We start from the raw sequence: 27,951 nt of genomic DNA on the forward strand, positions 1-27,951 counted from the left end.
ATAGAAAATGTGCTTTTATTAAACATGCAAAAAGTAAAAATGGTGGCTAATTTTGCAGAAATCTCCCACTTCTATTGTTCCTTCACTGCTAGGCCTCAATATTTTCTGGATTTTTTTCCTATCCCTTTTTTAAAAAAAAATCTTTTTATTGAAGAAACCAGAAAAGGAAAAAAACAATAACAGGTGGCTTACATCGTGGAATGAAGGATCAATAATATACATACAGGGCATATAGACGGAGAATCATCAATAAAGTCTGCTCACGTGTTACATCTGGTAAGTGGCCGCACTACAATCAGGATAGTCAAAACAAACGCCTACCACCCACCCCACCTCCCCAGGAAAACAGGATAAACATTGAGTAACAGCCCAGAATAGAAGGGAGGGGGAAGGGTGCAGCAATAAGAAGGTTACGATGTTACATCCACATACCGAACACAGTGATAAATTACGCAACAATTGGCTAACTCACGCAAGTGATATCTCCACCAGAACCCGTCTACCCCATAACACAAATCCGCTACTCAATAAGACCACCTATATCAGGATTTTGAAGGATTTCAAACATAAAAACTACAAATACTAACTAAACAAACACCCCTCCCCCCACCCTGCACCCCAGCATATGGCTTGCGCCCTATCCCCAACTAGCTGCGTGCCTGTCGCCCCATCTAACTAGGTACTAAATATAGTAAACCTTGGAGGAGGACATCTCAGTACAGGCCCCATGTCCCCCCTCCCCCCGCCAGAACCAAGAATCCCCATAATAAACACACAACTCCATTGAGAAGCAAATTTAAAAACGAAACAGGGGAAACAGTAACCACCACCCTACCTCCCGTAAATACAATGGTAACGAATCCCGCTTCAGAAAACCCATGGTGCCAAACCCCAACAATCAGTCTCATCCTTGACCCTTCCGATCAGTCGTACAAGCCCCTTCTAGACAGACTTTCGCCTCCGCAGGATAGTCGGAATGTGAAAACAGTTCAGTAAAGTTCCGTTTGAGGCGAGGCAAAGTTGTAAAGTCCCTGGGAACTCTATCGGCATCAACGATGACCCTCATCGACATGAGCTCCCAACGTCTTTGTCTCTGTGATGATAATGAAAGCGTCGAAGAGGGGAAAAACACTGAATCGTTCCATAGATAGTTCCCATCAAGAGTGTCCGGAAGGGGAGCAACAATTAAACCACACTCAGTAGACGATGATGGTGGGCTTGGCAATCCATAGAGCACGTCGAGTAGACGGTTATCAGCCATCACATTGCCATGAAGCTCCGACACTCTCGTGGCACAGGGCCCACTGCCGTTACAGGGACCGCCGTGGGTGATATAGGCTGATCAGGATATTGAAACGGTGCAGGGTCCGGTCCCACTTGTCCAAGTCCGTGTGCAACCGCAATCATTTTCCGGACAATGGACTCCACATGGGAATGTAGTGCCCTGATAGCTGCCAATACAGATCGTATCGACGGTTCAGACTCAGTCCGTCCCACCGAATCTTGTTCCGAGACACCCATGTTTGCGTCCCCCCGAGGCCCGGCCTACCCCGGGGGAAACGGCAAATTTTGGGACGGACTGTCACGGAGGGAGACCGAGGACTTACCAAGGTCGCGATCCAGGCTCCGGTACTACAAGCGTAGATCCCAACCCGGCAAACGCCGGTGGAGGCAAACCGGGTCTCCGGGCCAGGGACCCACAGCGCACTATCGTGCCTCGTCAACCCTCCATCGATTGTAGGCTAGAGCAACAACCGTCGTCAAAATCGGGCTTAAAAAGTTTTCCACGTCCAAGGACCGGACCCTGATGATCGCCCACAGCCGATGTTATTCAACTGGAACCCGGCTGGGCCAGTACTCGAGACCCCGGCTCACAAGCTGGTGTAGGCCCCAAACTAAAACACGACGTAACTTCGTCCACAAAGCTGGGAAAAATCCCGGGATCGCACCAAAATACAACGTAGCAGTTCACACAGGGTGGAAATTCAGGATCTGTAGCAGGATTATCCGGCGAGGTCGGCGGAGCCGGGAGCCTATGCGGCCATCTTGGTTGCAAGCGTAGCTCTCTCCAACTATGTGCAATTTTAATTTTGATTCAACGTTTCAATGCATAACCTCAAGCACCTGTTATGCCACTAATATAAATTAATTTGCAGATGTTAATCACTGTAACCAAACGAAAGAAGACGGATATGTCGCTTCTGGCTTCAAAGGCACAAAACCAGAGTTCAGATCTTAGTTCCTGCACACAGGCAAAGCGTCTTATCTGACAGTTTTGTGCCTCCAGAGAGGGCAGGCACAGTGAGTACACAGAAGCTGGACTACCACTGTGCTCGTTGTTTTTGCTGCCTCCTTACAGGTTTTTTTCTATTCAGCCATGAAGTGAAGGCACCTCAGCAAGTTAACTACACTACAGATTTCTGCATGTAACAAGAAGTATCCGGGGTCTCATTCCAGTCGGGCCGAGTCAGACGTTTATCCTTTTTTGACCAACAAAGTCAGTTTGAAATGGACAGTAAAATAAATAAAACACACTGCACACCTTTTGCTGTGGGCTCAGATACGAGAATGGACAGGGAAGGAAGGCCTGGCAGGAAAGCTGTTAAGAGCTATGGCTATTTTTTTTTTTAAGCACGGCAGGTGCAGTGTTTATTAAAGAAAACATGCTGTGCGCGCCTCCTGCTGTGAGCTGAGAGACGAGATGGAATAGGAAAGGGAAACCCGGCATGAGAGCTGTGCTTATTAAAAAACAAGGGAGGGCGAGGGTGAGACAGGCAGGGGAGCGAGAGTAGAGGAATGTCAACAAGCGCACGGCCACGCTAATTGGAAACAGATGGCCCCTGCGCTCCCACAAGGTGGATGCCAGCACAAGCACGAGTGTTTCAAAAGTGCAGACCGATTCTAAATCCAAAAGGTCATCTCCGAGAGCAGGGCATGCACACTGCGCTAGGCTCGACCTAAAAATGAAGTGATAGGGTCTTATGATAACCCATAGGGACATTGGCACACTATGGGGTAGTAGGGAACTCCGAACTACGGTAAAGTCGAAGACTAACATGGATTGGTGCATTTACACAGAGAAGAGTGTCTATGAAATTAGGGGATTCATCAAACTATAAAAAAAAAAAAAGATATGGGGACCAGTTTACGGGCAGCATGCCTGTGCCACCACAGAGAGAACAAGATGTCAGCGTTTAGTTGCTTCGGCTGTGAAATGGATCCAGAAAAAAAAAAAGAAGCTTGTGAATGGTGCCGCGCGCGCACCACTGCGAGCATATGTCTTCAATTATGGCGGCCGAGTCTGGCTGCCATAATTGAAGACATATGGGCTTTGGTGCGCGTAACAGACACAAATAGGCCATAGGCGGAGCTACGCGACCGCCACCGCCTATGGCCTATTGCGTGTTCTGATACAAAACAGCACGCATGCAAAGCCCAATCAAAATGGACCTTGAAATGCACATGCACGAGCTATGTGGAATTTCAAGGTCCATTTTTGAAGCCCTAGTAAAAGGGCTTTTCGGTCGCTTCGCTTGCGATTCCTAAAAAAAGATATGGGGTACATGGGAAACCTACAAGAGATAACACTAATGGATACACTATATAGAATAAGACACAACAATGCATACATTTTGACAGTGCAGGTTGAGAGTGGAGGGGACCAGACAGGACAAAAATATATGTATGGTGAGTTGATATTTCCTGTGGCATTGGTCTGGTCTGTAGTAGAGAATATATTACTTTATAATCTAAATCTGAAAGGAACACTTGTGATATATACTATACTACAGCCATAGTCTGCTGTTTTAATGTCCAATTGCAACATAAGCTCTATCATTCATGTTTGAAATAAGAGAATCATTCAAATGTTTTTTCCAAAAAAAAGAAACAATTGAGTGGACCTGGTGGTGGCAGGTGAGAAGGGCGTCAGTGGCCTTATGCTTTGTCTGCAATGGAAGGCTTGACACTAGGGTGTGTCATTCCCGAGAGGTGAATGTACTAAAATGGCCTGGAAGGGGCCCTGAAAGGTCCCAGGAACTTAGAAAAAAAACGCCTTGCCAGCCCAGAGCCTGGTAGTGAGTCCCACAAATAGCAATGGATTTGAGCATTTACCTGTCAGAACCCACTTGTTTGGTGGGGGTGCCACAAAGCAGACAGAGGCTACTGGCCCCAATCGTGCTGGTTAAGGTAATTTGCCAATGGTGTCTCTCCTACTATGGCTCTGAAAACTGGAACAAGTACAACAACCCTTTTCACGCTTAACTATAAGGGTAGAAATGGCAAGCAGTCAAAGGCTTCTCAGGGTGGTATTGTGGAGGACAAGAGCTCAGAACTCAACAGTCAACTAGTAAACACAATAAAATATTGTCCAGTCTAGTGTTTACTGTTTAGGTAAAAGAAAGTAATTTCATCTCACAGTAAAAGGAAATACTACACAGTATAGGGCCAGGCACTCCTTCCCTCTCTTAGCAGGTAGGCAGTCTTCTATCACTTTAGGCAGGGCCCCTTTGCTGACAGTGCAGATATCACCTGATATCCCCTCACCTCTCGGAGACTGGCTGACAGGCAGTCACTAGACCTGGTTACATAGCAGTTCTTAAAGTACTTTGCGCAGCATTCCCTTCCTTGGTCAAGATGATCTAAGGACTGGCATAAACCGGGTGGTCTACATACTTACATACAAATATTTTCCAGATGAGGGCTTCGGACTCGGTTTGGGTTGGTTCTCTTTCAAATGTCATTTTCTAGCTGTTTCTCGAATACAGTCTCTGTGCAAAGTGATGGCTCTAACAGCAGATAGCTACATGGCAGGCTACTAGCAGGATTACCCACAACATGGGTGCAATGAAGTGTGAGATCATTACATCTGTTGGTCTCTAAAATTCCTGAAATTGCAATCAGAGACTAGCAAAAGGCCAGGCCCTGCCTGGAAACTTCCTGACCTTGAAGTATAGAAACTGCTGACCTACTCCCTCACCCCTACCATTTATTCAATGGCAGTGCTAAGGAAGAAATAATCAGCAGCCTTTTGTTAACGAAGTCCTCATTGAATTTCTAAAGTTAGCCTTAGTTCCATCTTCCTCACTTGGGAGTCTGCAGTCAATACAAGTTCATTGTTTGGGGAAGCTTCATTTACCCTCCATCTTCTGGCATGCTAACCCGGGGTCTTACTACATACTTGTTCTACACATCTACTACACATGCGCACATGCACACGCACACCCACACTCCCCCCGCACCCACACACGCAACAAGCCTACAGAATGCCAGTGCAAGGGTCTGGGATTCACATTTAAGAGAAACTTTACATCAGAGGGGTCAGTAGACATCTGTTATCTGAGACAGAAAAAAGGTCTGATCATACTAATGATTCAAAATAATGAAGCATGCTGCCACAAACGTTTTAATGTGGCTACTCCAGTACATAAACAGCAATCACATGACATTCACGAGTGAAGGCTTGGTGAGCCCCTTCAGATAACACATCGGGTTCTGGACCGTGCGTTACCATGAACAACCCTAGGCCTATGCACACACAGTAGATTAGCGTGTTTACAGGACCAACCAATGCCAGGATACTAGTTTCACATATTACCAAGCACTAATGACAAGGGTACACACCTGTTTACAATGCAGGGGGCATTCCAGTCCCAAATGTCCCCATGATTCTACCTTTTTTATGGTCATCTGTCTCTCCACTCACAGCCTCCACAATTTGCCAGTTCCTACAGTACATTTTTTTTCTGTTTCCTGCACTGGTGATCTTGGAGGTGGCTTTGAGCTCAGAAATAGGTTCTTCCTAAAGAAGGAAAATGCTACTTACCAGTATGCATCTGTTCTTGGCATGTAGAGCTGCAGAGTTGTACACTTAGCATTAGATCGCCACCTGGTTTGGGCTCGGATGATGCAGGTTGTTGTCTTCTTGGAAGAAGTCTTTGTTAGTCCCGAGATAGGTGACTCCTCCTTTGGATAATACTGCGCATGGGCATCGGCTCCATCCTTAGATTGTTTTTCGCCATGATGGGAAATGATGGAGTCAGTAGAAGTAAAGAGAAAGGAATGTCCATGCGTATGCATCTAAGTAAGATGAAAACTGGAACGGATACAAGTCCCGGGGAGGCGGGAGGGCGTGTACAACTCTGCAGCTCTAAATGCCAAGAACAGATGCATACTGGTAAGTAGCATTTTCCGTTTGAGGCATATGAGCTGCAGATTGTACACTTAGCATCGATTGTGCAGCAGTGTCTCCCCTAGTGGTGGTCGCTTGTATCCGTTGCAGTGGTTTGAAATAGAGTTTTAAGGACAGCTTGGCCTACTGCAGCTTGCTGCTTGGCTTGCACATCTACACAATAGTGTTTAGTGAAGGTGTGTGGTGTAGACCATGTTGCTGCTTTACATATGTCCTCTAGGGGTATGTTTCCTAAGAAAGCCATAGAGGCTCCTAGTTTGCGAGTGGAGTGCACTCTAGGAGGAACTGTTAATGTACATTTAGCTTTTATATAGCATATTTGTATACACTTTACAATCCACCTCGCAATCCCGCCTTTAGAGATGGGGTTGCCTTTGTGCGGAAGCGACAAACAGTTGTTTTGTTTTCCGAAAGGATTTAGTTCTATCTATATAGTACAAGAGAGCTCTTTTAACATCTAATGTGTGTAAAGCTCTTTCCGCTACAGAGTCTGGGTTTTGGAAAAAAACGGTAACTCTACGGACTGGTTTAGGTGAAAAGGAGTGATGACTTTTGGAAGAAATTTTGGATTAGATCTAAGAACCACTTTGTTAGGATGTATTTGAAAAAATGGTTCTTGTATAGTGAAAGCTTGTATCTCACTTACTCTTCTGAGAGAGGTAATGGCAAAGAGGAAAGCAGTTTTCCATGTTAGGAACTGCAATTCACATCTATGTAGAGGCTCGAAAGGGGGTCCCATGAGTCTTGTAAGGACAATATTTAAGTTCCACACAGGGGAAGGTGGTAACCTGGGTGGGATTATCCTTTATAATCCTTCCATAAACGCTTTAATTGCAGGAACTCTGAAGAGAGACAGATGTTGCCTGTTTTGTAAATAGGCTGCAATTGCTGCAAGGTGCAGGCGTATGGAAGAGTATGCCAAATTAGACCTTTGTAGATGTAAAAGGTAACAAATGATATTTTGGATGGAAGCATCCAGGGGATCAATTTGATTATTTTTGCAATATATTGCGAATCTTTTCCATTTAGCGTCTTAACACGCTCTGGTAGTGGGTTTCCTAGCCTCTTTAATAATGTTCATACAGTCTGGAGGTAGGTTTAGATAACCAAACTCTAAGACTTCAGGAGCCAGATCGCCAAATTCAGTTGGTTCGGGTCTGGGTGTCTGATTTCTCCATGGTTCTGTGTTAACAGGGATGGAGTTAGTCGTAACTTTTAGTGTGGAACTAGAGATAGTTCTAACAGTGTGGTGAACCATGGTTGTCGTGCCCATGTGGGAGCCACCAGGATCAGTTTAAGAGATTGTTGTCTGAGCTTGCGTACCACTAATGGAAACAGTGGGTGAGGCGGAAAAGCGTACGCAAATCTGCCTGACCAGTTCATCCATATCGCATTGCCTTCGGACAGTGGGTGTGAAAACCTGGCGGCGAAGGCTGGGCATTTAGAATTTTCGTGGGTGGCAAACAGATCCATGTGTGGATGACCCCACCTTTGGAAGAATGGTTGAAGAACTTGTAGATGTAGTTCCCATTCGTGAATCTATTGTGACTGCCGACTTAACAGATCTGCTATCTGATTGTGAACCCCTGGAAGGTGTTCGCTAACAGATATATGTTTTGAGGAATGGCCCATCTCCAAATGTTCTGTGCGAGCTGGGACAGTTGCAGAGAGTGTGTCCCCCCCTGTTTTTGTATATAGTACATGGCTGTCATATTGTCCGTCCGGATTAAGACAGCTTTGTTTTGTACTTGAAGTTGAAAAGCCTTGAGTGCTAAGAATATTGCTAGCAGCTCTAGATGGTTGATATGGAACAGTTTTTGTTGATTGTTCCATTGACCCTGAGTTGTGTGATGTAAGAGATGGGCTCCCCATCCTGTGAGGGATGCGTCTGTTGTGAGCACTACTTGTGGAACAGGCTCGAGGAACGGCCGCCCTTTTGTCAAGTTTTTGGTGTTCCACCAGTGCAGAGAGCGATGTGTGCGGCTGTCCACCAACACCAGGTCTGTTAGTTGACCTTGAGCTTGGTTCCACTGTTGTGCTAAGCACTCCTGTAATGGGCGCATTTGCAATCTTGCGTGTGGTACTATGAAGATGCAAGATGCCATCATGCCTATTAGCCTCATGAACACCCTGGCTTGCAGAGACGGTCGGTGTTGAAAGGCGGTGACTAAGGCTTGAATGCTCTGTATCCTGGCTGGACTGGGATATGCTAGGGCTGTAGACGTGACTATTGTAGCTCCTAGATACTGGTGTATATGCGAAGGCTGCAGGTGCGACTTGGTGTAGTTTATCGTAAACCCTAAGTCGTGCAACGTTTGAATTGTCTGATGTGTGTGTTAGACACACTGATTGAATGACTTGGCTTTTATGAGCCAATCGTCTAGGTAAGGGAAGACATATATTTGTTGTCTCCTGAGGTCTCCGAATGGAAGGACTTTGAACTGATAGTGTTGTCCTTCTAGTACAAACCTTAGATACTTTCTGTGAGCAGGATGTATGGTAATATGGAAATAGGCGTCCTTTAGATCTAGTGTTGTAAGGGAATCGCCTTGTTACAGCAGTGGAAGCACTTGTTGCAGAGTGATCATATGAAAATGATCTGATTGTATGTAATTGTTGAGGAGCCAGAGGTCGAGAATGGGCCTTAGTGTCCTGTCCTTCTTGGGAATTAGAAAGTACAGCGAATAAACCCCTGTTCCTTGTTTTTGTAAAGGAACTATTTGAATAGCGTCATTTTGTAGAAGTGATAGAACTTCTTGTTGGAGCAGTTTTAGATGGTCTGTAGACATTAGACGCTGCCTGGGAGGTATGTGTGGAGGGGTTGCTGTAAGTTCTAAGCAGTAGCCATGTTGGATAATCTGTCTTACCCACTTGTCTGTCAGACAGGCAGGAACTGTGTTAGTCTGCCCCCTACAGGAGTGGAATGCTGTGAGGGGAGCGGAGGGAAGTCATTGTTTAGTGGTGGAAGAGGATCGATTGTTGTTGTTACCGCGACCTCTTCCTTTGGAATTATTGCCTCTGTATCCTCCTCTATAATATCCCTTGTTAGAGGATGTTTGTGACTTGAAAGATGTGGTAGTGTCTGCTCCAGTTTGTTTGGACCCTCCTCTGTAGAAGGAGCGACGAAAGGAGCCTCTAGCTTGTGCGGACTGTAAAGCCCCCATAGACTTGGCAGTGTCCGTGTCTTTTTTCATTTTTTCTAGTGTAGTGTCTACTTCTGGGCCAAATAATTGGTTCTGATTAAATGGCTGGTTTAAAATGGTGGTTTGCACTTCTTGTTTAAACCCTGAAATGCGTACCCACGCATGTCTCCTAAGTATGACACTGGTATTTACACCTCTAGATGCTGTGTCGGCGACATCTAGTGCGCATTTTGTTGAGGCATTCGATATTAACTTGCCTTCTTGTATGAGGTCAGTAGCTTGATCTTTATACTGATCTGGTAGATGCTCAAGTAGTTTCTCTAATTGATCATAATGAGCCCTATCGTAACAAGAGAGGAGGGCTTGTGTATTTGCTATGCGCCATATGTTGGAAGCCTGCGCAGCTATTCTTTTACCTGACGCATCAATTACTTTGGATTCCTCGTCAGGTGGGGGTGCTTCGCCAGAAGTTTGAGAATTAGCCCTCTTCCTAGCGTTGGACACAAATAATGAGTCTAGTGGTAGGTGTCCTTTAATATGGACTGGATCTGAGGGTATATTTTTTCTCAATTCTGGGGTTTAATATTCTAGTGCGTACAGGGTCTTTAAATACCTCTGGAGCATGTTTGATTACCCCTTTAATCATAGGAAGAATTTGAGCAGAACGCTGGGACTGCTCAAAGGTATCTAAGAGAAAATCTTCCTTAATGTCATCTGAATGCATGGGGACTCCATGGTATACAGCAGCTCTGTTTAACAGATGACCAAAACCAATGGTATCCTCTGGAGGGGAAGGTTTTGATGGGTATGATTGTGGCTCATGAATGTCAGGCACGTTTTGGGTCTTTGTAAAGTCCCATATAGACACATTTTTAGTGTTTGGAAAGTTCCACACACCCTCCTGTACAGGGTATGAATCAGGTTCTTCTATATCTTCCCCTCCACCCAAATCATATTCATCATCATTGTGTTGAGGCGAATGTGATGATAATGGAGAATGGACAGGAGAGATTTGAGGTGATATGTGAGGAGAAACAGGAGAAGAGGGAGGTATAGGAGAGGGAGGGTGCATAGGAGAGGTTGCACAGTCCTTTTTCTTGGCAGGAACCACAGGTGTGGGTGGTGTATCTGCTGGTCTCTTCTTGCGAGGCGTAGCGCCTACATGACCTGTGTTTGGGTCTACGTATATCTTGTTTTGTCGAGGATCTGGTCGAAAAAGTTCTTCCTCCTGTACAACCTTTATGGGCGTCGATTTTTTAGGTGCCGGTGGAGGTTGTTTGGTTTCTTTAGCCTTGGTAGGTGTTATAACGTCCCGTGGCGTAGTTTTCGGTCCCGAAGGTGTCGTTTTCGGCTTTGTAGGCATGTTTGAGGATTTGGGCACCTCGGAATCATGTTTTGTGGTTTTCGGCACGGAAGGTGTAGAAGTGGACGGCTTCGGAGCCGGTACTTCTTTTGGTTTTGGTACCGGAACAGCGTTCGGTTTCAGTGTCAATACTATTTTTGTCTTCGGAGCCGAAGGGTGTTTAGGCTTCGGTGCCGAGGCATCTTTATTTTCGGTGCCGATGGAAGAGGCTTGCTCGGTGTGGAGGCACTGGAAGGCGTAGTTAATTTCTTCAGAGCTGAGCTCGAAGGCAGGGCTTTCGAAGTAGGTGTTCGGTCTCGACTGGGCCCCTTGGGCGTAGTGCTGACCTTTGACTTCTGTTTGGGCAGTGTATGTGGTGCAGGGGCAGTAGTACTCACGCGCTGACCCGATGGAAGGGAGTCATCTGAGTCGTCTGCCTCTGATACGATCTGGAGATCATGTGAGTCTTCTTCGGGAACGAGCAGAACCTCGTCTTCGAAGATATCTTCCGGTGCTGGAGCTGATCTCTTCATCTCGTGTCGACGGGCCCTCCAATCCCAGATAGGAAGGATGCACAAGCTGTGCAGGTCAACTCGTCGTGTTCCGGCGATAGACAGAGGTTGCAGACCTCGTGGTGGTCGCTATGTGGTAACTTTGCTTGACATACCGTGCATCTTTTGAACGGAGTTCTTTCCATGTGGTGTAGGTCGCACGGCGTCGATAGGCCTAACGGCCCACTTCGATGACCGGAATGGAAACGATTACGTCGAAAAGTCTTATGGTCGTTGTCGAAGGTAGTTTGTAGAAGTTTGAGGAAGTTCTGCGCTTCGAAATTGCAGAAAAGTAGTTTTCTAGCCGGAGCGGAGAAACTTTCATCCGAACCCAGTGGCGGAAAAAAACAATCTAAGGATGGAGCCGATGCCCATGCGCAGTATTGTCCAAGGGAGGAGTCACCTATCTCGGGACTAACAAAGACTTCTTCCAAGAAGACAACAACCTGCAATCATCCGAGCCCAACACCAGGTGGCGATTTAATGCTAAGTGTACAATCTGCAGCTCATATGCCTCGAATCAGTGCTTTCTAAAGTTCTAGCCCTGCTCACTTCTCATAGTTGCAGGTGCTGTTTACCCAACTTTTCACACTGTGTCCAACTTTATAAACTCAAAGTAGGTAAACTTGTGATCACATTGCTATTTAGATGCTATTTAGGGAAAATCAACCTGGCACAGCCTACCCTGAGTGCCCAAGATGGGTTAGGACATCACCAGTAGGGGCAGCAGGAAGTTCTCAAAAGAAAGTGTATCTACAATGGACAAGGAAAGCATGAAGATAAGAGTCGACTTTCACAAGAAATGTACATGAAATTAGAGAGGAGGGTCCGTCAAGGCTCAAGAAACTGCCTCTGCTTTATCCAATATATTATCCCCGCCCCTACCATCATCTGTCCCCCTCACCCTTCACCCACAAAGTTCCCAGGTGTTCTAACCTTTGAGAGAAGTCGGTGAGCATGCCTTACAGGTCAATCCGAAGGGTGTTCAGGGCAGGATCGGTTCACCTCAAACCAGGAGTCTATACAGCTGTGGAAGTGGGAGGGAATGGTGAGAAGAGAGATCATAATAGAAGGCAACAAGTGGGGGGATAACAGCCAGGGGAAGAGCATAGCAATGGGTATAAAGAGGGAGGGAAGGTATGTAAGGGGGAAGAAACGAGGGAAAATAACAAGAACACACCAAGGGACATTGAGGAAGGAAGAGAGGAAGGGCAGCATAGAGGAAGGAGTAGAGTAACAAAGAGGAGTTACAGCATCAGAAAAAGAAAATAAATATAGAAAGGGGGAAGAGTAACAAAGACGGAGGGGAGAGAAGTGAAGAGGTGGGAAGATGAGTGCAGAAGGAGGTGAGAAATGTGGATGAATGGTAGAGTGGATCAGAGAGTAGAGGACAAAGAGTTGGAGGCAGAATTAGATAAGTGCGAGGAAAGGGAATAGGAATGCATAGGAAAGGGCATAGAAGTGCACAGGGAGGAGTACAGTGCAGAGGAAGGAGGAAAGCAGCACAGGCAAGAGGAAAGAAGAGTGAAGGAAGGAGAAGACATGTGCAGTGCACAAGAAGCATCGATGGTGGGCGATGAAGAGCGTTGCAAAACAAATGCAAAAAGATTCGATGATTAGTGCAAAGGGAGAGAAAGACAAGAATACAAGTAATAAAAGAGAAGTGCAGATCGAGCAGCAGTGTATTGCAGAAGGAGGTGAAAGAAGAGTGGAGGAAAGGACGTGTTGAGAAAAGGAAGAGAATAGTGGAGGGGAAGGGAAGCGTGGAAGAAGGGAAAGAAGTATAGCAGAAAGGTAAAAAAATATAGCTCAAGTAGACAGGATAGGGAATAGGAGAAAGGGGGTGGGGTAGAGAAGCTCACAACATAACAGAACACACACAGAAAGAAAGCAAAAGGAGGAGCGAATGAGGGGAAGTGCAGATAACACAGGACAAAAGGGGAAATAGGAAACAGAAGAGAGGAGAGAATAAAGATGAGGAGAATGGATATGACAAAGAGAGTGACGGGAGACATGAGAGAGGCAAAAATGAGAGAGCGACAGGATGGTGAAGAAACGAGGGTGAGACCAAAAGAGAGAAGCATTAGTGAACAAATTAGAATGAGTCCTGTAGAGTAGTTTATTGCATGGAATACACATTTATATGCATGCAATCATGTACGGTGCTCCAGTATTGCTAGGACTTTTATCCAAGGAAGATATTTCAGAATTCCATTTGAAGAAAGCCATGGTCACTTTGCGGGATATGAATTCATTGACCACTAAGCACCCAGTGAAGTACCTCGCCCTGACCATCCAGGTGCCAGTGCCTGGTCCTGATTACTGTGTGCCTCTCAGTCCCGGGGTCTAGTCAACATGAGATTCTTGATATCCCTGGGTCTGATCACCATCCTGGCTGCCTTGATGTCTGTTAGCCTGGTCACCGTGTGCCCCTGGAACTCTCCTGGGTCTGGTTTCAATTTTAGGTTATGACTATTTGTGGAGCACGCCTCTCACCTGGAAGGGTATATAGGGGCTAGATAAGGAGGTGACCGTGCCAGCTGATTTTTAAACAGAATCTCCTGGACGTTTGATGTTATCGGACACTGCCGCTCTGCTTGTGGTGAGGCATCTCAGGGCTGTTGTTACACTTGGCACTTTGGCCTGAAATGATCCTTTCAGGGGTAGGGACAGACTAGGGCACATATGGCTGCCACTATCATAATTGTACAGTGAAGCTAAACTGAACCCCAAAGGGTTTATAAAGGTAACGTCGGTCATATCATTAGTAATTTCTTAGCCATATCCAGAAAAACTCGTGGCAGGCATGGAGCACCGTTGCATTTTTATTTTTTTTTAGGAATTCAAGCTTTACTTCACGGTCACCAATGTAGAGTGCCACCCGGCCTCTCCCATACAATGTAGCTGCGGGCACCCCTCGGGGTCGGGCTCGGCCCGAGGGCATGAATAAATGGGCTAGGGTCGCACCTGACCACTAGACGGCAGATGCCCACTGTTGCGCGTGTCTGTGCTGCATGTTACTCTGCGTAGGCACCAGCCTCGCCCATCAAAACCCAGACAAAACGCGCATTAAAGGAAGAAAACGTTGTTGGTTAACAAGGTCGCAGCCAAGGCAGGTATTGTTTAAACACCACAGACCCAGATGAAGGCAGCTTAGCCTCCAGTGGCCGTCCAATAGGAAGTGACCTACCTTTTGTGATAAATGCACAAACAGGGCAGCCGAGCTATTGTGTCCCCCTGTATTAGCTCCTCAAGGCAAATGACGCACTCGCCTGCATCCTTCGTCAGCACATCATCTGTGGGAGAGAGAGCACAGCAATGAGTTGCCATGGCATTTGCATTGTCAAGCATGTCTCCACGACTGTATTCTTCCTTCTCTTCCTCTGTCTCACCTTGACCCCGCCCCCTCTTTAATGCTGTATTCTTTGCTCAGTCCGTAACTCCCTCTATCACCGTATCTTACGGTTTTACCTCATACTATTTCGCCATCTACTGATATACTCTTCTTTTGCTTGTTCTTTCACGCTACTACTCTAGATACGTCTTGTAATGCTCTGCAACTCTCACTATTTAGCTTTCTTAAATTGTCTATTGCGCTATCATTTTTATTTGATTTATTTAGTAGTTTTTACACAGCATGGCTCTAACCAAAACAGTGTCAGTTCGCTTGCAGAAAACAGCTCAAAATCAATGTGAAAAGACCCTTGCAGAGAAGAACGTAAATTAGAACTAAAAAGAGTAGTTAACAAAGAACATCGTTTTTTTGTGCTGGGTTAGTAGAATTAAGGCGCACATGTATCAGGGGAACGCTTTTCAAAAATGAAATCTGGATGCTTTGACTTGGATGGAAGGAAGAAGAAGGAAGGTGCATTAGTAGTTAGAAGGTTCCAGAATATGTGCTTGTGAATGCGCTCCCTCATGTCCATTAACCCCTCCCCTGCTGATGACGGAACCGCTCCGTCATCAGCCGCGGTCGCGCTGTGCTGATGACGGAGCGGTTCCGTCATGGCCCGCTCGGCACGCCTGCGCGGTGCGGATTCCGCGCCTGCGCTGAGCGTTCTATTGAGTGGGGCGGGCCATGACGGAACCGCTCCGTCATAAGCACAGCGCAACCGACGCTGGTGACGGAGCGGTTCCGTCACCAGCATGCGGCCGCCGCTCTTCCGCCCCGCCCCCTTAGCACTGCGGCGGAATAGCCGCCGCAGTGAAGGGGTTAAGGGTGGGTGGAATTTGCATAGTCGCCCTACGCAAAGCTCCGCGAAACGGTAAAAATTCTTTGCGAGCGCGCAGAGTTCCGTGAACACGCAGAATTGCTTGTTCCGCCTGTTCGCGATGCTTTTTTCCTGTTTGCGAACACTGTTTGCGTGCTCGGGGGGGAATATCTTGCGGACACGCATTTTGAAAGCGCAAACAAGCAAAAAATTCTGCGAAGTCGCAGAATTTTTCGCACTTCCGCGTTCTCCGCTAAACGTGAAATTACCCAAATTCCACGAGTGGATCAGAATTTACTGCCCAGGCCTAGTGTCCATGGCAGCTTCCCTTGTCTCACAACTTTTTCAGTCGCTCTGCCTGACTAGCCAGTCGATGCTGAGCAGGTTGGGGGTGAACAGTTAGCATGTTACGTGCTGCAAACCTGTAGAAGGTGGTGTCTGGCAGCATGGCTCGAGGTATGACTTGCAGCTTAAGACTTGATGACCATGGGTGAGTGATCGTCCAAACCCACTTTCGCTCAGTCCATTTCAGGGAAAGAAAGGCTATTGACACTTGTAGAGCGCCGGCACTGCCTGGAGATACACAGTGCATGCCTGGAGAACACCCTGTGCAACACCACCCCCAGCAGGCCATGAACTTTCACGTAGTTTGGAGACGCAATAGCAATCTTGGATTTCTGGATTGAACTTTCCTCCAAACTGCGATATATTGCTGCTGGCAGGACCTTGCTACACAGATCTAGATTCCCTTTGCAAAGAACTGTTGCTACCCTTGGTGCTGTTTGAAAGACATTGAAAATACAGAGGAGCATTTTAAAAGCTGATTGTTGATGTGAAAACAAACTTTGAACTATTTGAACATTCCACTTGAACTTTTAGGAATACCGTAGTTTTGTCACTTAACACTTAAGGTTATCCTGTGGTGGAACAGGAAGAATTCTTATGCCAGTACGCTGCTGTGTATGCTATTTATTTTTGGTTATGGAGAAGGTATTCAGATTTACAATAAAGTTCATATGAATTGCCCAGTTAGAAAGGATAGGCCATTAATTTAATGTTTGCTACCGACTTAAAGTGGGACATAAGTCGAGTAGATGCAATAACGCATCTGTCACAGAGAGTGCATGCTGACAAAGCTTGAGGTAGCATCCTATTCAGAGAGAAGCATTGATATTCAAGATACTCTTTTCTTGCATCCTTAGGTTCAGGAATAACAATTTCAACATCAAAGTATTTAGAGCTGGTTACACAGAGATATCACCAAGGTATTTCCATTCACTTTTACAATTTAAGGAAAATCGGTTATTTCCGGTTAATAAGGTATTTCTTATTAGCTTTAGACAACCCACTACATCGTGCAGACCTCTTTGGCCACAGTAGATTTGTTGAGTAAGAGTGGTGGAGCCTAGTTCCGCTTTTACCTTTTATACCATTTCACCTAGTTGAGTGCTGGCCTACATTTTCTTGCATATGTGGTCACTGACAGGTGGTCGGAGAGTGAAGAGTGCAGCGCTCCTGTTGTATGTACAGTACAAGGCTAGTGCGGGTCGACAGATTGTCTATCCCACAGTATTATCCAACCTGAATGATGGATTCTGGCACTACTCTATCTCCGATTGTGTAGCTTATAACAAAAAAGTCAGAGAATAAGGCCCTATATTCAGGAGTATCTGTAGTGAAAGAAGCGACAGATGGTATATTAAAGCCAGAGTAGGAAACAGCTAGTCAATTGCCTTTGCCCACTGGCTCCAAGAACGTTGATTCACGGGTGTTACATCCTCCTTTAAAGGATACAGAGTTTTCTTCACATCTCTGTTTGGTGGTGATTCCACTCATACCGTTAGCACCTCCAGAAAGGTTCTCTGGTGATCCAAATAAGTTTGCATTAGTCCCAAACCACAGTCTGTTACAATTTTTGTATGAATGTATAACTTTTCCTGATGATCAAGCTAAGGTGGCATTTGTTTTGTGTAGTAAAGTTAGAATGCAGCCAACTGGAGCAACAAAAAAAGTGTTCTTTGCTTTAGAATTCCCATGCCTGCTGTGATCAGGTGTGGAAGTTGTTTGACAGCAAAACACGCACTCTTTTTAAAATAGTTAAAGAGGATCACCAAGATCTATTAGTTATAGCACCACATTACATGACTTGGTAATTGTGGTTGGTCAGAATAGAAGAAGGCCTCCTTCTTTTACAAAGTCTTCTGAGGTGAACTGAAGGATGTTTTGGCACAAGTGGTTAATCCTCCTACTAGGGCCCTTGATTATGAGTTGGGCGATAAGTTGGTGTGGTAAAATCACTCTGATTTTAAAGTCACTGGCTGTGAAAATTATCCACTGAACCAGAGAAATCACTAAATTACAAGTATTTCCAGGTCTCACAGTGAAAATTTATCACACCCAATTTTACAGGGGTGATTTTTTCCACATCAGATTTTTTCAGCTCGTAAAAAGGGTCAGAAAAAGAGCATGGAAACACTGCATAGGTAGGAAATTACATCACCAACCAGGAAATATGTCATTTTAAGAGTGCCAAAACGACTGGAAGAGCATTGGCGATCATTCTCATTGCTTGCCGTGCACTTTGGAAGAGCAGCTTGCTACATTTGCTCCGTTTTGGGCTACATCTGCAAAACAGAGCTTTTGGCAGCCATCTTGTGGATTGTCAATCCACTTTAATCTGGGATCATAATTAGCCAATCATCCCTATCAAGTTTCTAAATCAATAGCAAGGCTCCTGAGCGTTTTAGAAAATACGAATTCAGGGAGTCTGGATTGCAGGTTATGGCAGCAGCGGTGGTAAACGAAGATGCCTGGCTGATCAGATATTTGTCGCACAAAACCAGTGCAAATACCAGATTGGATATCTGGAAGCAAATTACTGGAAAAAGTAGATGTACTCTCTACACACCCAAGAATTGTGGGTGGCTGCAAGAAACGCTTCCAAGATTTTAAGCATAGTGTTCGAGACTTTCTCTTGAAACAGATTACAGACCCTGCCCATCAGAGGAGGACCACTCAAAGAGATGAATCTTACACTGGGTGAGGAACAAGTCTGGTAAATAATCAACCTTGACAGTAATTAATGTTTTGAGGGTGAAGCGAAGCCGGAGGAGCTAAGGAGCCCAGTAACAGTTACAGATACATCACTCCTATGTATTTTGGAGAATAAGCAATATGTTACAATTACCCAATTAACACACAGCATTTGTATTGTACCACAATTTATTCTTGAATTTTTTTTTACAAACTCTTCCCGTACGGTCACATAAACTATAAGAAAAGTAAATATTCATATAGAAATTGAATTCAAAATAAGTACATACAAATATTCACATTATCCCCACACTATCTTTGCAGACAAGACAGTCCTGGAGGAAGAGGCTGTCTTCGACCAGATCTGCACCACCACCACCACCACCACCACCACTCGCAAGGCGTCCGAAAGGGCCTTCAGCGAAACAAGCGTCATCGACTTGGGGGCTCGAGGCAGTCCGGAGAGCTGAACGCGCCCTGTGCCCGGTTAATGGGGCGTTATCGGGCGCCATACTTTGCAGGCTGGCTGGAGACCTCCAATACAGCCTCCATTCTGCGCCGGGGGTCGGGTTTGAGGAATAATCAAACTAATATGTTTAACCTTGAGGAGTTTCTGGCTGCGGAACGAAAGCAGGTGGCTGGATTGTTGTATATGAAGGGTGAGCACTGTACATGGAGTTCTAATGAAAGAAGCTTTGCCAATGAAGACGCCGTTTTAGAACATGCTTTCCAATAAATAAGTGTACGCGTGAGATCACATCAGACTGGGGGCTTCCGAACAAGATCGATGGGTTTGTGTGCGCCTCTCTCATCACTGTCTTATGAATGTTTGTTGTCCACTAGTTCTTGATTTCAATGTAACCTGAACCCTCCACCCCCACACCTGACCGGACGCCATCTCTGGAGGCAGTGCTAGCGGGTCAGGTGGGCCGCACGCCCCACTCTGAGGAGAAATGAGAAGGTGAGCCTGCTTACCGTTGTAGGAGAGGCGAGGTTTGCTCAGGCACATGATAAAGTGCATTTCCATTTCATCGGAAGCCACAGATTTGGAACAAATAGGGCACCGGAAGCCTGCAAGAAAAGAGGAGATTCAGACTTAGTCCACATGTTGACATGTACAGGTCCACACAAGCAGAGGCATCGAGCAGAGGTGGGCAATGCTGCCTTTCAGAGGCATCCAATTGTTGAAAGTTGGAATTTACCTTTAGACCTGCCCAAGATAGTAAGTCTGCATGATTCAATAGCATAGAGCTGACTGCACCCAACCAAAGGACCCCCTTTGAAACACTGTGAAGATCATGTCATGTTGCTGCAGATCATATGTGACAAGACCGTACTCACACATCGCAATATTACATATCCTTAGACATACCAAGATCCCGAGAAGTAAGACAAGGGTATACAACTCACTAGACGCAATCAAAGCAAGCAATAACTTGTGCTATTTAACGTTAAAATACAAATACAACTAACTACGGAGGTTGTTACCCAGGACTCATTTAAAGAAAAATGCCACTGCCCACTGAAGACATTCCTCCATGCACCCCATGAATTGGGCACACTGTTAGTTTCACAGACTGCCAACCAGTGCCTGCGTCTACTGCCAAATAGTCTGTGAGCGAGCATCCTAACTGTCCCTAAGCAGGCAGATAGCCTAACGGGAGGTTAAAGTCTATGACATGACTGCTAGCCACCCAGGCTGCCAGAAGGTCCCCGCACAGGCTGCCAAAATGTCCCCCCCCCCGGCTGCCAGAAGGTCCCCGTGCAGACTGCCGGAAAGTCCCCGTCCGGGCTGCCAGAAGGTCCCCGCCCGGGCTGCCAGAAGGTCCCCGCCCGGGCTGCCAATAGGTCCCCACCCGGGCTGCCAGTAGGTCCCCGCCCGGGCTGCCAGAACGTCACCGCCCAGGCTGCCAAAAGGTCCCACCCACGGGCTGCCAAAAGGTCCCACCCCCGGGCTGCCAAAAGGTCCTACGCCCGGGCTGCCAAAAGGTCCCCGCCCAGGCTGCCAGAAGGTCCCTGCCCAGGTTGCCAGAAGGTCCCCGCCCAGCCTGCCAGACGGTCCCGCCCAGGCTGCCAGAAGGTCCCCGCCCGGGCTGCCAGAAGGTCCCTGCCTGGGCTGCCAGAAGGTCTCCGCCCGGGCTGCCAGAAGGTCTCCGCCCGGGCTGCCAGAAGGTCCCCGCCCGGGCTGCCAGAACGTCACCGCCCAGGCTGCCAAAAGGTCCCACCCCCGGGCTGCCAAAAGGTCCCACCCCCGGGCTGCCAAAAGTTCCCACCCCCGGGCTGTCAAAAGGTCCCACCCCCGGGCTACCAAAAGGTCCCCGCCCAGGTTGCCAAAAAGTCCCCGCCTAGGCTGCCAGAAGGCCCCGCCCAGGCTGCCAGAAGGTCCCTGCCCAGGTTGCCAGAAGGTCCCCGCCCAGCCTGCCAGACGGTCCCCTGGCAGGCTGCCAGAAGGTCCCCTGGCAGGCTGCCAGAAGGTCCCCGCCCGGGCTGCCAGAAGGTCCCCGCCCGGGCTGCCAGAAGGTCCCCGCCCGGGCTGCCAGAAGGTCCCCGCCCGGGCTGCCAGAAGGTCCCGGCCCGGGCTGCCAGAAGGTCCCGGCCCGGGCTGCCAGAAGGTCCAGGCCCGGGCTGCCAGAAGGTCCAGGCCCGTGCTGCCAGAAGGTCCCCGCCCGTGCTGCCAGAAGGCTCCCCCACAGGCTGCCAGGAGGTTCCCCGGCAGGCTGCCAGAAGGTTCCCCCGCAGGCTGCCAGAAGGTCCCCTGCAGGTTGCCAGAAGGTCCCCGCCCGTGCTGCCAGAAGATCCCCGCCCAGGCTGCCAGAAGGTTCCCCCACAGGCTGCCAGAAGGTTCCCCCACAGGCTGCCAGGAGGTTCCCCCACAGGCTGCCAGGAGGTTCCCCCGCAGGTTGCCAGAAGGTCCCCCGCAGGTTGCCAGAAGGTCCCCCGCAGGTTGCCAGAAGGTTCCCCGCAGGCGGCCAGAAGGTCCCCCCGCAGGCGGCCAGAAGGTCCCAACCCAGGCGGCCAGAAGGTCCCCGCCCAGGCTGCCAGAAGGTCCCCGCCCAGGCTGGCAGAAAGTCCCCGCCCAGGCTGCCAGAAGGTCCCCGCCCAGGCTGCCAGAAGGTCCCTGCCCAGGCTACCAGAAGGTCCCTGCCCAGGCTGCCAGAACGTCTGCCAGTTTGCCATTGGACTGACTGTGCTTCCTAAAGTCCAAGCTCCGCTGACTGCCCAACTGTTACTGAGCTGATCACCATGTCAGAGTCCCTGAGCAGAGCAGGCTGCCAGATTTCCTTAGGGACTGATGTAGTCCTTGAACAATGTATCAGAGTACTTGAACAGACTCCCAGACAATTCTTGAGCTAACAGCAGGACCACTCCCAAAGGAAGAGGCCAATGCGTCCCTAACTTGCTTAAGTGTCCTCAGTCTCGGCTACAGAAGAGGCGTGAAGTATGTTTCCTTACTAGATTAGCCAGCACTTACACATTTGGAGGGAAAATTAGTCCTGACAAAAACGTATCTGCTTTTAGGCAACAAAATAAACCTTGAAATTAAAATGTTCATTTGACAAAAAATATTTTTCATCAAAACACCTCTGCTTCCGTTGTCATCCCATGCTCGCCGGTATGCATCAATGTATTTTAGAGCAAACCTATCCCCAAAGAAGAGTTTAGCGTTTTAAATAGAAATATTTATTGCAGTGGAGCATTAAATACACAACATTGTATAAGGTAGATCAGCCTTCCACCTATCGTTGGTTAGCAAACGGAGTCCACTATATTAGATAACAGTACCTTTTGTTATTTAAAGGACTTACATCTCGTTAAAGAGCATTACACATGTTTTATAAAACAAAATATTATCGTTTTTATCATTATTGTTATTCTTTTTACTAATGAATGAGAATTTATAAAGTGCACAGCGGCTACATGGAGTGTCCCCAAAGGCCCAATCCCCATTGTCAATCAGCTCAAGGACAAGAGATACGTTTTTAACTCTTTCCTGAACTGGGCCTCTTCAAGGATAGGGCAGTGAGATAGTGGCAGTCTGCTCCAAGATTTACTCAGCGGTACAGAAGACCCTCCTCCAGATCTGACCGGACGGAACTTGAGTCTTAACACAAGGTTCAATGGCAGAGCCAAAAGTTCCAGTAAGATTGAAGTGGAGGGATCTCCTGATCAAGTACCGGGGTCGTTGGATAATGGTCGGAGTTTTGTACAAAATTCTCTTCCTAATGGAGAGCCAAAACAGCTCCCTCAGGTGGACAGAGAATCACTTCTCAATAAACCTAGATTAAGACATGCCACTGCATTTTGTACTATCTGGAGTTTCCTAATCTTGTATTCTGGAATCCCAATATAGAGGCAGTTAGAGTAATCCAGCCTAGCGGTTATCAATGCATGGACTACTGTTCTACGGACATCTACTGTTGAGAATCCAGAAATGTCCTAATTGATCAAAGCAGACCAAAACAAGTCCATGGTACTGCCCTCATCTGGGTATTCATAGCATATCGTCTGGTTTTACTCCCCAATTCTTAACTAACGCTGCAGGGATGGGAGAAGAGGCATATCCCTCGGCTAACTAGAGTTAGTCCAATGGGCCCCAGCCTTGCCAAACAGAGGATTCTTACTATTTTCTGTATTGCATTGAAGATAGCTCTTACGCATGCAGTGTAGGACATCCTTCAGGCAGGCGACAAAAAACAAGATGTTATCCAAGGCAAAGTGATCAAAAGTAAGAAGCAGTTGAGCATCATCGGCTCAGGATACAGTTGCAAAACCATGAGGATCAATCAGGGCGGCTAGAGAAGCCATTTAAAAATTATACCGAGTTCGTCTCAAGAAGAGCCCTGCGGCACTCCAGAATCAAGCCTCTTCCGGGAAGACGAATGTGGGCCAGACAAATCTCATACACTCTGCCTTCAAGGCTGGATTTGAACCACCAGTACATCAAGCCACCCTATACGTATTACCGCCACCCTTTGCAACAGCACTGAAGGGGACACAGAGTAAAAAGCCACAGATAGATCAAACAATATTAAAGCAACACTTCCCCCTTCATCGGGCGCAGATTTCAGTCACTTGAAGGAGAGTGGAAGCCATACTAGCTTACTGCTCCCCAAGTATTTAGCCAGCTGGATGTTAGCAACTTTCTCTAATAATTTAGAACCCGCAGATATCAAGGCAATAGGCCGATAGTTGGACAAAACAGCTGGATCAGCAAGGGCCTTTTAAAAAGGGAAATCGATTTAGCACTTTTCCAGCATGCTGGGAAAGATGCATAGTTCAGATAGTGGTTCAAAAGCTGGGCTAAAACTGGAACAACAGAAGTGGCGAAAAGTCTGAGTAAGACTGGAAGGAGTGAATCCAGGAGGGAGGCAGATAAGCAATGGGATCGGGCTGGCTGTGTTTCGCTCAAGGAGATGGGCCCCACTTGATTCAGAGAGCAAGTCACAGTAGGCTTTAAACCAGGATCTGCTACTTCCAAAAACTCGATAGTGTGGTCGAGCCCATCCTAGATCCTTAAGATCTTATCCTCAAAAAAAGAGGATAATTGCTCGCACAGATGGTCTGAGGCATGGATAGGAGAGCTACATGATGCTGGGTTCAAATAAAATGTTACAATTTTAAAAATGTCCTTAGAGGAGTTCTTAGCTGCTTTGATGTGGTCAGAATAAAAGGAGTGTTTAGCATTTTTGAGGGCTATGTGATAGTAATTTAAAGCCTGTTTATAGTGATCTTTCCAGGCAGGACTATAGTCTTAACACCACTGCCATTCTAGATCTTTGCACTGTTTATTGATAGAAGATTGCGGCGAGAACCGGTGAGCACAGACCTCTTTCTTTAGATGGGACCTTATTGGTGAGGACAATCAGAGAGCCCGCCTCCTGCAACCAATTATTAAATACCCCACCATCATCATTCAAACCCCTTGAGAAGGTCGGTTGAGAGGTCTTTAAACAAGAATACATCTTGGCCTCCTTAACCTTGCTCCAAAGCTTCGCCTCGTGGGGCCCTGATTGGCCTAACAAATTTGCCTGGGCCCTGCGCCCGAGGAAGAGAAATTGACAATAAAAGGGGCAAACAAGGGTCAAGAATCAGGGGAAGGTTAGAGGAAATTAGGTCAAGCGTATGGCAGCTTTGATGTGTAGCATGCTTGTCATATTGAAATAAATTAAGAGTGAAACAGGATCCCACCAAAGCCTGCTCTGAACTGTCCGTGGCCACATCCATATGTCGATTGCAATCGCCAAGCACGGTCAGATTGAAGAACTTAAGGTCCACTGTACACTGTATCGCCTCATCCCAAGACTCCGGCTCCCGAGGGTGGAACTCCAAAACACTTGAAAAGGTGCATTGAGGGGCAAGTGAGGTGCAGACACCCACACCTTCAGCCCCTCGAAGATCAGTGAGCTGAAAGATGCTGCAATGGAAATCCTTTCAGACAATAACCGCTATCTGCCCCCCATTTTTTTACCTAACCGATCTCTTCTGTATATGAGAATTCCCAAAGGGATGTCTTGGCAAATAGCTTGTCCCCACTCTGAATGCAGCCAAGTTTCTGTTGAAAATAGGGTGCCCAAATGTAATAGTTCATGATTTCGTTGGTCTGGGCCAGGGGGTACAGCAGGGTAGCTATCAGTTTTAAAACGGGGCACGAAGGATGGAGGTCTAGCTCTCCCGTATAGGCAATTTTATTACAATGCAGTGCATCTGCAGCATGCTGTGCAGTGGCTGACAGACCCCAACAACTGGGAGAAGCAGTTATTCAAGGACATGAAGGGGGTCAACACTTTGGCGCGCCTGCTGCTGCGTGGGGGAGTGTCGGATTACCAGGTTCCATACCTGGTGAGGCATAAGGCTGCACTTTGGGAGGCAGTAGTTGGGAAGGTACTTCGTAGGGCTCCTTTTGACTATTCCGGTCGATTCAGGAGGATATGTCCATGGAACAATGGAGGGTGGCAGGTTGTCAGGTGGCAAGGGATCTATATCTAAGTGAAGTTTTCCTATCTTTTCAGGATGGGCAAGAGACTTTTGGTGTGGGACCAGGTCACTTCCTTCACTATGTCAAGCTGGAGCGCACCGCGAGTGATGTGTGGACGAGTTTTCCAGCTGCGCCACAACCTTCTTGGATGCTTGATGGATTCATCCAACGGGGAGGAAGGGAGAAACGTGATATTCTATAAGGCGCTCCGGAGGGATGTGTTGAGTAACCCTTATGTGAGGCGTCTGGCGTGGGAACGGAAGCTGGAGGAGCCCATAGAGGATGCGGACTGGGCGCACGCATGTGAACTGGTGCCTACAGTGTCTTGTAATTATAGATTTAAGTTGCTACATTTGAACTTTCTACACAGCACCTATGTGACCCCTAATCAGTTGAATAGGATGGATCCCTTTTGGATGGCAACATTTGTGCAATGTGGTGAGCTGGGTGCCACCTTTATGCATCTGACCTGGGACTGTTATGGGGTACAGGGGTATTGGAAAGAAGTGGTCCCTAGAACTATGGGGGCCTCAGGTATAGCAGTCCCTCTGACCCCACTGGCATGCCTCTTGGGAGCGGTGGCAAGACCACGGCGTAATATTCCTTACAGACTCACCCAACTTGTGGTTCAGCTGGCTAAAAGGCGAGTAGCCACTGGGTGGCTGGGAACCAGAACACCACTGATGTATTTATGGTTGAGGGACCTGCTTGAATGGGGAGTAGCGTTGAAGAGAGTGACATGTGCCCAGGGCCGGACTGGCCATAGCGGGCACCGGGCAATCTCCCGGTGCGCCACACAGGTGGGGGCCTTTTTTGTTACAGGGCCGTTTTTGCAGCATAGCTGCAAAATCGGCCCTGTACCAAAATCACCAGAAAACCGTCCCCAGGAAACAGCTCGGCAGCACCCACAACCCCCCTGAGGGAGGGGGGGGAGCACTTTGCCAGGGCCGGTTGTGGTTCCCAGTCCGGCCCTGCATGTGCCTTTCCCGTACTGATGACGGGGCTGCAGATGAGATTGTTAAGTGGGGGCTCCTAATGGACAAATTCAATGATGAGGGGGCCTCCAGTTCGGATGATAGTTCAGACAGTGAGTTATGACTTCTCCGTAATGTGTATGTTGTTGTACAGCTGATATGACAGCCAAGTGTGACACCATTTTTAGGTCTCCGCCTCGCTGGGGAGAACTGATGTTTTAGAGAGTGGGGCTTGAACCCGCCCCTCTTCTCCATTGGCTGGCTTCCTAAACGGAGGCCAGCCATTGGAGGAGAGGGGCGTCACTTCGTTCAAGCCCCGTCTTTTTGGCATTCGGGGGTGTGTTTTTTCGTTTGTCGGTTTTCTTTCTCTCCTCTTCCCATTGGCTGGAATTTTACCTTCCAGCAATGGGAAGAGGAGATAAAGAAAAACACGCCCCCGAATCCCAAAATGAGGCTGCGTTTCTCCGAGGCATTTCTGCCTCGCCTCGGAGAAAGATGGTGGTGTGGAGCTGCCATCAGTCTAATAATCATGGCTTTCTTATAGTGCTCTGAACTTTTTACCATCGTTCTGAATGAAGCCAAACAACGACCTAAGCGCCATCAGGGGGTCACTGTGTGTAGGCAACCAACCATAGACTCACCAACAACTTCACACGAAAGTGCGTCAGAAAGAGATTCGGAATGGCGGACCGTGAAGGACAGGAGAAAGAGAAGTGGACGACTACCGTTATTGTCAGTTCGGGGCTGGAGGTACCTGCCATGCAATGAGTTCGAAGAGGGTCACTCTGGCTCTTTTCTTGCACCGATCCGTGAGGGCGTGTCTCTGTTTCTTTGCTGCCGCCAAGAAGACGGCACAGTCCTTAGGAACTCTGTGCAGGCGCTGACGTGTTTAGCGTGACGATCTTCTCTTGCTTTTTCTCGACATGAAATGTGCAGCAGCACCCAATGGCGGCTCAGTGGGCAGCGCCGCCCGAACACTTCCAGGCACCTTTACGCTTCCTTGTTTTATAACCAATCTGTGTGGGAACCGAAGCTGTGCTGTAAAGAGGCTTGTCGACTCTCTGTGGTGATTGGGCACAGTCTGCATCCCTGTGCGGCTGTCCCCTCTCTGTCCCCAGTATAGTGCCGCGCTGAGCTTTGGTAACAAAATGAAATCACTTTACAGAGTTTGGCTCACTTTTTTTGCTCTAACAAAAAGCAAACCATTTCACAATGTCTTTAGGGTGTGGCATGCGAGTGGGTGTCGACAAAGAGGTTTGCACCTTTCTTTCGCGGTATGAAAGAGATATTGGGCAGCATCTCAGGGGCACTTCCGGGCGCTAGCAAACAGAAGGCGGGCGCGTTTCGCTTTTTTTTTTATATATGTTAATCGGTATGTAACTGTAATTGGGTACATTGTTTTAGCATAGAAAGTGCCGAATTAGTGTAGAGCCCTCTTGGTAAAAGAACAGAATGACCTGACTCCAGGGGTCCCCTGAGACACGGGTACCTGGCCGGTAAGGCAGATGTAATAAGTTGGAACCCACGCGTG

The 27,951-nt window shown here is 47.6% G+C and overlaps 1 protein-coding gene across 1 annotated transcript in view; it reads right to left on the minus strand.

The window, feature by feature from the left end:
* Nucleotides 1–27,951, minus strand: part of ZNRF1 (zinc and ring finger 1) — a 172,104-nt gene that overhangs the window by 13,083 nt on the left and 131,070 nt on the right. The window contains exons 2-4 of the mRNA XM_078670031.1: nucleotides 19,446–19,541; nucleotides 14,417–14,522; nucleotides 12,163–12,253 (exon numbers count right to left, since the gene is read on the minus strand). Of these exons, the coding sequence (XP_078526157.1) occupies nucleotides 12,196–12,253; nucleotides 14,417–14,522; nucleotides 19,446–19,541 (260 nt within the window). The 3' untranslated portion in view covers nucleotides 12,163–12,195. The remainder of the gene's footprint in view (nucleotides 1–12,162; nucleotides 12,254–14,416; nucleotides 14,523–19,445; nucleotides 19,542–27,951) is intronic.

Source organism: Lissotriton helveticus, chromosome 12 (genome assembly GCF_964261635.1).
Source record: "Lissotriton helveticus chromosome 12, aLisHel1.1, whole genome shotgun sequence".
Classification (NCBI taxonomy): domain Eukaryota; kingdom Metazoa; phylum Chordata; class Amphibia; order Caudata; family Salamandridae; genus Lissotriton; species Lissotriton helveticus.